At 41.8% G+C, this 11,253-nt stretch overlaps 1 protein-coding gene across 1 annotated transcript in view; it reads left to right on the top strand.

The window, feature by feature from the left end:
* Window positions 1–2,144: 2,144 nt before the first annotated feature.
* Window positions 2,145–11,253, top strand: part of LOC140565092 (uncharacterized) — a 343,121-nt gene continuing 334,012 nt past the window's right edge. The window contains exon 1 of the mRNA XM_072690904.1: window positions 2,145–2,507. Within this exon, the coding sequence (XP_072547005.1) occupies window positions 2,145–2,507 (363 nt within the window). The remainder of the gene's footprint in view (window positions 2,508–11,253) is intronic.

The following is an 11,253-nucleotide window of genomic DNA, read 5'->3' as shown; positions in this document are numbered from 1 at the left end:
TATCATAGTCTGTTTCGAGAGGCAAGCGTGTTACATTCGCTTCCTGCTCAGGTTCCAAGGCGACCTACGTTTTAGTACTCTGCAGGTTCAGGTTAGGTCGGCCTTGCTTGCTGGTCTAGCGGCTAGTTCCCCAGCTACCTTCGTTTGTACACAGAGCTCAGCTCTGTCCTTAGTTTTGTATCTCCCCTCTCTGCCCAAGCGAGGCTTGTGGCTTTGTGTTTATCGCCCCTTTAGTTCTCCCCTCGTTTCACTCTCGTTCAGCTCCCTGCTCCTCCCAGTCCCGGGTTTGTTTTGTTCGCCATCTGATTTGTGGTGTTTTGGTTCTGTTCATGGTTTTGCCCATGTTGCTGCACTTTGCTGTTCATATCTCTTTGTTTTGTATTTGGTTAATAAAGTATCATGCTTTGATTTCCATCTCTGCGAGTGTTCATCCCTTCAGGTCTGGCCGTACACGCCATGACAATAACATTAACAGGTGAATGTCATTCTTTATTTTTAGCTTATTTATTGAGATTTTCATTTGTTGTATTTAATAATTAATTTATAATAATTTATTAAAGAAAGATGAGAGAGGCCTGTAATTTTCATCATAGGTACACTTCAACTATAATCCAGGAAATCACATTGTAGGATGTGTAAAGAATTTATTTGTAAATTTTGGTGGAAAATAAGTATTTGGTCAATAACAAAGGTTCAACTCAAAACTTTGTAACATAACCTTTGTTGGCAATGACAGGTCAAACGTTTCCTGTCTTCACCAGGTTTGCACACACTGTAGCTGGTATATTCAGCATGATTAAAAAACCACATGTATCCAGGATGTACTTGGATTACCTGGATGTCATGCAAGCTAGCAGACCAAGAAGCATCCTGGTCAATAAGACACACAGAGCTTCCATTAACTTCTGTTATTAGACTGTACTATTACACTGCATAGTGTTAGAAGGGTGAGCTGAACTGTATTGATTACTTAAGTGCTGATTTAACACTGGGAACTTTACTGTGCATGTAGTCTTTATAAGTCAGAAGTCAGAGGTTTCTTAATAACAAAAACTAACTGGCACCATCAATGATCAGAGACTAATCACATTCCTTTAACAGACGCCCTGGAGAGCCCAAACCTCACCCTAAACACCTCAAACTCGTCTCACCTGGGGAAGCAGTCCAGTACAGCTGTGACCACTGTAACATCTTATACAAATCACACAGGAGCAACTCCATCAGCATCACTGTGGGTAAGAGCACAGAGAATGGCTTTATAATAAGCTCATCTGACTGCAGTAGTAGTAGCAGCATTCTGTAATCATATGTGAGCAGCACGGATTGCTACTGGCTGTCTAAAAACGTCCATAAAAAAAAAGTGTGCCACTACCGGATTCACACCCGGCCAGTTTTGTGCTTAGCATGTGCTGCTCTGTTTAGAGAACAGGTATGGACTATATGAAGTTATAAGAACCAATGAAAATTAAAGAGAATATTATATATATATCAAGAATTCTGTGATTTACACTATATGGACAAAAGTATTTGGACACCTGCTCATTCATTGTTTCTTCTAAATGAAGGATATAAAAAAGTATTTATCCTGCTTTTGTTGGAGTAACTGTCTCTACTGTTCAGGGAAGAAGGCTTTCTACTAGAGTTTGGAGGAGCATTGCTGTGAGGATTTGATTGCATTCAGTGACAAGAGCGTTAGTGAGGTCAGGATGTTGGACGATCACCACCCCACCACCTCAACTATTAGATGGAGCACCACCATAATTCAGCTCAATGCTGGGTGGTTTTATACCCCTCTAACCTACGCCTGACATCAGGCATGGCGCAAGAAGGTTCATGTTTACTATCTGCTCCATAAAAAGTGTCCTATTCTAATGGCAGTACTTTTCTACAAGCACTAGACAAGCTGCATGCTGTTTGCACATCTGTGTCAGAAATGGGTGCACCTTAAAGATGCTGAATTCAGTCATTAGAAGGTGTGTCAACAAACATTTGGTCATTGGCCATTATCTATTTTTAGTAGAGCAACTTAACTGGTATCTGTCTGGCTGTCATCAGCTCACAAACAGTAGCTTCCACAGAGAACTGCTGTATGTGTGAACAGCCACTGTGGGTGAGCTGCTGCAATCACAATGTGGCCTGTGTGAATGTTGTACCAGTTTACAGCTACTGATACCAGTTCCTCTTCTTTTCCAGTGAATTTGCTGCAGCCCAACATCTCCTTCAGTGCTTCACCAGTGTTTCACTGGTGGCTTGAAGGGCCTGAAGTGACCAGGAGCTACAGCTCCATCATCTGCTCCGTTCAACCGCAGTATCCAGGAGGCTCCTTCCACCTGGAGTTCAGTGGTGAATCCAGCATCACCAAAACTCAGTCAGCTGTTAACCACTCAACCACCTTCTCCTTCCCTGAGGCTGATTATGTCCACCAGGGAAACCACAGCTGTGTTTATGAAGTAACTGTGTCTTCACGCTCTTTTAGATCCTCCAACACGGAACTCTTGGCCGTCACTGTGAAAGTTACAGTAATAAGATGAGCTCATCGTTTTTCTGGACTAGTTCTCCTGAAGTGTAAATGTTCTGACAGTAATTTCTCCCTCAGTATCGTTGGTTCCCATCATCAGTTTTTCAGCAGCAGCAGCAGGACTGTTACTCGTATCAGTGCCGATCATTGTTTTCCTCAAAGGGAGAAATAAGCAAAAACTGCAGAAAGCTGAGAAGACGTATCGTAGACACTGTGAGTACTTTCTGTTCAGAGGACAGTTTACTGAGGTACATTGAAACTCACAGAAGGTAAACAGAGAGTAGATACACGTGTCCAAATGTTTGTGGACACCTGCTCATTCATTATTTCTTCTGAAATCAAGGGTATTAAAAAGTATCTTATTTTCTTCTCTGCAGAACGAGCATGGATGTGAGGATTACCACCCCACCTCATCCCAAACTCCCCAACTCATCTCAAAACTAATGGATGAAGCATCATCCATTATATTTTGAAGACATTTTACAAAATCTATAAGAAATCACAAAAAGAAACATTCTTCTTGCAGACTACTTTGTTGAGTTGTTGTGGATCTCTATATTGAGAATAAACAATGAGCATGAGCAGGTGTCCCAATACTTTTGTCCATATAGTGTACCTAGGTACTGTGTAGAATGCCTTTTGGTAAAAATATACTGAAAAACTATAAAAATAAATAAATAAATAAAAAAATTTAACCAGGCAAGGAACCATGTAAAATGGTGTCATGGTTTTATAAAGAGGCCTTTAAGAAAACCCTTGTTTAAAGTGTAGAGAAATGTGCTGCTGTAAAAGATGGTTAACCACTGAAAAGATGTATTTATTTATTTATTAATTTATCTCTCCACACAATTCTTCAGGTGCCAGAGCCCCGGCGGAAAATGAGGAGACTGAGGGGGAGGAGGATGATGATTATGAAAAAGCAGAAATCGCTCTTAAACAAAGAGAGGACTCTAATCTGGTGCATCCTGTTACACTTAATAGTCTAATGCCTCTCTGGTTTGTCCGACTGGAATCTGATTGCTTAGTGGGATGAAATCTGCTAATTCACTCTTTTCCCAGTAAAGGGAGGGGATTTGGTTCTACTGGGAGGGACTTTGGATGTACGGAGAGGAGTTACGCTTGTACTGGTGGTGGTTTTGTTTGTACTCGCAAGACTTTTAATTGTACTGGGAAGAGTTCTGATTGTACTGGGAGGAATTCTGGTTGTACTGGGAGGAGTTGGGGTTGTACTGAACCAGGTGTAAGAGAATTAAAGAACTCTGGAATTAGAGATGGAGGAATTCTGGTGGCTTTTGCTTTGTGGGAGAAGACCAGACCCTCCTCTGAAAAGTGAAGCTAGGACTGAGAGATGTGGCAGAGTTAAAGGAAAGTGAATTGCTACATAAGGTGGTTTTAAGCTTTTTCATATTTCTCATATTTTAACTGTATTGTGACTCAATTATTCTGTAGGAGAAAAACACAGGATCAGGATCACCTGTTTGAGGAAGAAGATGGAGGTGAAGATGAAGATGATAATAATGAAAGTGGAGAAACAATTCTTCCAGAGAAAAAAAGATTCGGTGACTCTGATGATGACTACATCAATGTAGATGCTGATGTGGGAAAACCAGCATTGGAAAATCAGCAGCAGGTGAATGTTTATGTAAGCTGTGTAGATCATAGTCATTTGAGTCAGTACTGGTTCTAATATTGGAAATGAAGTATAATATTGGAAAACATTGACATTTTGTGGCTAAAATTGTGTCGTAAACCAGTTTTTCATTTGTGTGTTCTTATATGATCATCCTGTAGATGCCAAACACACACACGACTGCCCATGTGGAGATTGAGATGGATGATGAAGATTATTATGAGAACTCAGAGGATTCAGAGTTCTCTGATGAGGACTACATTAATGTAAACTAGATAGTGGTGATGACGTACTCTGACCAGAAAAGTCAGGAGGCCTTCATACACATTCAGCCACTAAGCTCAGAGGAGCAGCAGAGTTGATTAGACCCTCTTCCTGTCCCTCTCCGGCTGAGTGCAGAAACCTTGAATGTTGCTGCTTCTTCCTACCCATCCAGCTCCTCTCCTGGAGACTGCTTTTATGACGCTATCTTTCTGGCTGTCCCAAAACCATCTCAACCAAAGGTGTTCCCCTGGATTCAGGTCTTGTGACTGGGAAGAACCAGTAGTGAAGAACACAGAACCCATTGTCATGAAACCAGTTTGAGAGACGTCTTGCTGGAGGTAGCCTTTAGAAGATGGGAAACTGTGGTCATGAAGGGATGCACATGGTCAACATGGGGATGCAACAACACATTCAAGAGAATATTGATTGGTATGAACGGCCCAAAGTCAACCAAAAAAACCTTCTCCACACCGTTACACCTCCTCCACCAGCCTAGAATGTTCACACAAGGTAGGTTGGGTCTATGGATTCATCCTGTTTGTGCTAAATTCTGACCCTCCTATCTGTAGTGTTCCTCAGCAGAATTCCAGACTCCTCAGACTAGGCTACGTTACTCCAGTGGTGCAGTGTTGGTGAGCCTGTGCTGAGCCACTGCAGCCTCAGCTTTCTGTTCTTGGCTGACAGAAGAGGAACCTGACGTGATCTTCTGCTGTAGCTCCTCCATCCACCTCACCTGAGACACTGTTCTGCTCTCCACAGCTGTACAGAGTGATTCTCTGAGTCACTGTAGCCTTTCTGTCAGCTCCAACCAGTCTGACCATCCTCTGTTGACCCTCTCCTAGTAACAACGTGTTTCCGTCTGCTGAACTGGATGTGTTTTCTTTATTAAATCTCTGACTGTCTCAATTCCAGAAGAGGTGAGGAAAGCTTCTTCGAGCACCTGCTGAAACACTTTCTAGTGACAGATGTGAGTAACTAGGGCAGCGTCACTGCTCACACATTCAGACAGGGGGGACAGTGTGGAGGAGGCCGGCTGTGGTTTCCCTTCTGAGCTTTGCATGTGCTGCTATGTTGTTGATGCTCGGTGTAAAACATTAAGGAAAGGCCACACAAATACAAATCAGCTGGCCCTCCAGTTGGCTACCTGGAGAACTAGGGGCATGTCTGCAAGTGATTGCTGTGATTGTCTGAGTTCATCAACAGTCAAAATCAGTTCTGATCTGAATCAGCTCCAATATCCCTGTTCAGTCTTGTCCTCTCCTTCTCACCTCCACTATAGAAAGGAAGCAGTAGGAAGGAAGGGTGAGAACAGGAGCAGCAAGTGGGTAAAATAAGAGTTTTTAAAGTCGGCACAGACAGCAGTTTAACCTTAAGGCCACTACGTATTACTAATGCTGAGAGAATGGCAGTGGACACTAGTAATCTGTTTATTACGAGTGTCCACTGTAATACACTGTAATACACACACTCACACCTAGGGGGCACCATAGCCAATTTAGCATAGCCAATTCACTTACCATGTATTGTGGGAGGAAACCAGAGCAACCGGAGGAAAACCACATAGAGATGGGGAGAACACACCAAACTCCTCACAGAGACCAGAGCAGGAAAAGGTTCTACAGGGAGGTTCTATGGGGATGTTCTATAAGGTTCTATGGGGTGAGTTCTATAAGGTTTTAAGGGGAGGTTCTAAGGTGAGATTCTAAAAGGTTTTATGGGGAGGATCTATGGGGTAAGTTCTATGGGGAGGTTCTATAAGGGGAGGTTCTATAAGGGGAGGTTCTATGGGGTAAGTCATCTCTTTGAATGTCCTCAATGTTAAGGGCATAAAAAAGGAATGAATGGCGGAATGTTCAGAGATGATGTCACAATGGGCAGCTCTCCCACACACAGCTGAGAGAACGGGAGCGGTGCCCTTTATCTCCACTGCTCTCCAGTCCTGTCTGTGCATGGAGGAGCTTCTGGACCAAGCATCAAGTGGACAAAAGTTTGTGGACAGAGATCTATTAGCCAGACATTTTGAATGAGCTAATGTACCAACTATATGCCATAGCAACACCTTAGCAACAAACACAGCAACATTACTGAGCCACAATCACTCTCTAGTTAACGATGAATAAATGTATTGATGGTAAACACTGTATATTATAATTAGCTTAACGATGATCTTAATTACCCATGTTGATCAGTAGTGTTGTGTTTATGAGCTCTGAGCTCCACTCACGTCTTTCTCCTTCTTCTCCTCCATTTCCAGTCTAACTGAAGAGGTGACGTCTGTCTCTCACGCTCTCCACGCTGAAAAAAGCACTGGAACATAGTGATGTCACAGTCAACCTGCCCCGCCCCTTAGTTACCGTTGCTAACCAGCTCCATCAGAATTCTTTATTCGCCAAGGACCAGTGCAAGGAATTTCAAGTAATGAATAAAGGACATCATTATTATTACTGTTGTTGTTGTTCATTTATAATTAACAATAATGGCGATATAAATATATTCAAATATTTAAAACTGTAAACATAACCGTTATTATTAATAGTAAAATAAATGATATAAATGAATTAATACAGTGTAATACCTGTAACTGTCAGGCCCTTGGCACGCGCTCAGCAGCCGGCTTCCCTCATTAAGCGGATCAAGGTCAGCTGGGACTGGAGCTTCTTAAGCCGTGGCTTTGTTTTCTCTCGTTGTCGTGAATCAGCTCTGTTACAGACCTTACTGCGCTCTACGCTCTGCTCAAAGAGGAAGTGGACCGATCCTGTCGTTGCCTGTTTGGTCTTATGTCTGTTATCCTTGTTGCTCTGCTAATCTAAGCCCTGATGCCTCCCTGTTTCACTGAAGTCTTTCTTCTCTGTTTTTCCTTCATTGTTTTGGTTTGTTGGTTTTTCTGCTTCCAGGTTTCTGTTCATTGTTTTTTCAACACCTCACTTGTGTTCTTTCTCCTGGCCCAAGCTCCGTCTAGTGTTCTGCTTTTGTTTGATGTGTTTCTCGTTTTCCTGAATACTGCTCAGCTTCCTCCCAGTCCCAGCTGTGTTACTGTGTCCAGTTTGAGTTGTGAGGTTTTGATTTTGTTTCTGGTTCTGTGCATTAGATTGCTGTTCCCCCGGTTGTGCTTTGCTTTGTTGTGTCTGTTTACTTTTGCCCAGGTTACATTAAAGTCCTGCATCGTCCATCCCTGCAAGTGTTTCCTTGTGTTCACTGCCACGTCTGACCAGGTATGACAGTAACTAATAAATTATTTATTATCATTATTATTATTGAAAACAACTGTATCATTTAAAACATCACATCTGTAATACATAAAGGAAATTATTATTGTGGTTGTCATTATTTATTAACAATGGCAATATTTACATATTTAATGTGCTAAAATGCCTTAAGATGAAACGATTAGCCTCGTTAATAAGTGAGTCTATGACTGGAGCTGCTGCTGCAGATATGTCTGACCTGTAGGTGGCGCTGCTGAGTCGCTTTTCATCCTGAATCAGTGTAATCTCTGTGAAACTGGACTGAATTGTCTACTTATGTCTCTTTACCCTGAACTGTCTCCGTTTTGTTGTGCTAATAACCACAGTATGAGGAGGCCTGGAAAAAATGACCTTAACGTGGTTTCAGACTGACCTCAAGTGACCTTCACCTTTAAGTTCCATAATGAGTGTAAACAGTCCTTATTTCCCAACATGAACCCAGACCCAGATTCATTTGAGAAACTATGAACTGAAACTCCATGGCAGCATTTGAAAACCATTAATATGCAACATTATGGGCTGTTTAATTTAGACGTCTAATAGACTGTAGTGTCTAAACGATTAACTCCGGCATATATTAAATATAACAGCAGTTTATTAGTTCTTATCTCCTGCTCTCCGGGACCCTCACCTCACTTGGCCTTGGAGAGGCAATCTCCCCGTTGTTTTTTGTATTGACTTTTACTGTTGTGACTTCTACATAGCCTGGTATACATAGAGACTAAATCTATAACCACTAGACTACTATAATAACACACAAAGTAAAGTAACAGCAAATGTTACATGTATTATGATTATTATTATTAGTGAAAAATAAGGGATTAAAGACTGCACACACTGCTTTCAGAATATAGAAGAGTATATATGATATACAAGCTGACAGCCCTAGTTTCTCTAAAGCAGGAAAGTACGAGCAGTTGGCGTCATCACTCGACTATATGTTCAAAGTGTCAACAAGTAATAAATAATAGGAAAAGGGAGTGGTATTGAAACATTGGCAAAAAACAAAATAGATAAAAGGGGAAAAAAGCCTTATAAAATCAATTCAAGTTTATTTATAAAACAACGAATGTCATCACAAAGCATTTAACAGAGATCTGGGTATAAATACCTAGAATAAAACCCAGGAATAAAAACAATAAATCAATACTGAATTAAGAGAATATGGAAATGCGCCGTCAAGCCATAAAAGATGAAAACGTGAGTGAAATGTTGAAGTCCAGGCAGGTATGCATGGTCATGCAGTGAGGTGAGGATGAATCAACACGAGGCTCTAGATCAGGACAGTGGGCTGTAGGATAGTCGAGAGCCAGGTCTGGTGGTACAAGGATGGAATAGCTGGAACTGGGCATCTCAATACATGGTAGAGAGAGAGAGAGAGAGAGAGAGAGAGAGAACAGAAAGGAGGGGGGAAAACAAGGGGTTAGGAGATCCAATGGGTAGGGTGGGAGTCAGATCACGGCAAGCTTAAAACATCAACAACAAAAAAAAACAGTAAAGGTTTCAAGCACATTTAAAACACATCTTAGATAAAACAAGGCCTTGATTCACAGGGAAAGTCCTAACTACATAAACATACTCAAAAGGATTGGATACAATAAAAATGTTCCTTCCCTAAATTCAGGCCTCTTTTGCCACAGGACTTACTGTACAAATGACACGGGTAGAATTGATCAAGGTCATAACAGTAGAGACAGAATTGTGGCCAAAATACATTTGCAAAGAAACAGACATATCTACCACTCTGAGAAAAAGGCCTCGAATGAACAGGATAATACAGCAGTCTCGAGCACAAGCACTGCAATCCATATGATCAGTCCATAAACATTTTCCATTTACCAAACATGGATTTCTATCATCCCGTACAGAACAGCTCAGCCAGTTTGGATGAAACACTTTGTTTTGAACACAGAAACTCACAAGAGACATCGGTATGATTGACTAACTAAACATTAGGTGGTGCATTGTCCTTGTGTGTGAAAAAGGATAGGAACCAGATTCCTGGGGGCCTGAAAGGAGGTCAAGGGTGCACAATGTTCTGGGCCATTTTCAAGAAGAAAATTAAGAAAGGGATTTAAGAGTATGAGCAGACTGGTGTACAACCTGTAAACGTAGATTAGAAAGACAATAATAATCAGAACCTGTAATCAGATCAGGACAGAACAGTGTTAGTATGAAAACAGGCTACAGCAGCATGATTAGAATACCCCCAGAGTTGCTTCTTCTGAAGTGGGAAACTGATAGTAGTCCAGAATCCTGCAAAAGAAATGTACGTTACTGGTTGTAGGGTTTAAGAAGTTCTCCAAGATGCTGTGGGGACAAACAATCGAGAGACTCATTTCAGAAGAAGTATTTTATAATCAACATGGAATTTAACTGGAATCCAGTGCAGGGACGAGAGAATAGACACATGTGGTCACAATTTCAAGCTCTAGTGAGCAGTCAAGCCGCTGCATTCTGAACTTATTTAATGACCCTGAGCTTATTTAAAGATTTACATAAACTTCCTACCATAGCAGCATTACATTAATCCAATCTTGAGGTTATAAATCTATATAAATTTAATAGAGTGCGCGACTGAGTGAGCTCATTTGTGTTCTGTTCTGTTTTATTTTTTATATACATTTTCCTTTGACTTGTTTCATAAATTCAATATCACTGTAACTTACCTGGAAGTATTCAGCTGTGTGCTTGTGGTGAAGCGTCCTTCACATCTGCTTGAAGCCACACTACCACATCACAGCCAGCCAGCCAGAGTTGCAGGTGGACAGACAGCGAGCTACAGATTTGTAGATGGGTAAAATAGAACGAGCTGCAGATGAACAGAAAAACAACCACAGAGCTGCAGATTTAAAGACAAACACAGTTGCAGACAGTCAGAGTTGGAACCCGAGTCTAAACAGAATGAACTGCACATTTATAACCAGAGAGGTATAGATTGACAGACAGACAGACAGACAGACAGACAGAGATGCAGAAGGACCGAAAGCCAAGGGACATACAGTCAAACAGAGTTGCAGATGCATAGTCGGAAAAACAGCCAGCCAGCCAGCCAGCCAGCCAGCCAGAACTGCACATTGAAAGAAAATTAGCCACTAAATTGCCACACAGTTGCAGATAGACACAACCAGCCAGAGATGCAGATAGTCAGACAGTTTCACATGGATACAGCGTTTCATATGGATAAACACAGCCAGAGTTGCTGCCAGAGCCTTAGCAGGATGAATTGCAGAGTTTTAGATGGAGACAGACAGAGATGCAGAACGGTAAGCAGCCAGCGAGCCAGCCAGAGTTGCACAAGGACAGCCAGTCCAGCCACAGAATCACACATGGAAAGAAAGCCAGCCAGCCACAAAGTTGCACATGGACATGCAAACAGCGCCACACACAGTTGCAGACAGACACAGTTTAAAATGGACAGCCACCCAGTCAACCAGTTGTAGATGGACAAACAGCGAAATACACACTGCCAAACAGTCAGAAAGACAGCCATCCATTGAACTGCACATGGATAGACAGCCAGCCATCAGAGTTTAAACAGAACGCAAAAAAATTGCAGATTCATAGACAGCCAAAGAGTGCTGATGGACAGACAA

This window comes from Salminus brasiliensis, chromosome 11 (assembly GCF_030463535.1).
Source record: "Salminus brasiliensis chromosome 11, fSalBra1.hap2, whole genome shotgun sequence".
In the NCBI taxonomy this organism is placed as follows: Eukaryota; Metazoa; Chordata; class Actinopteri; order Characiformes; family Bryconidae; genus Salminus; species Salminus brasiliensis.
This window is presented reverse-complemented; position numbering and strand designations above follow the sequence as displayed.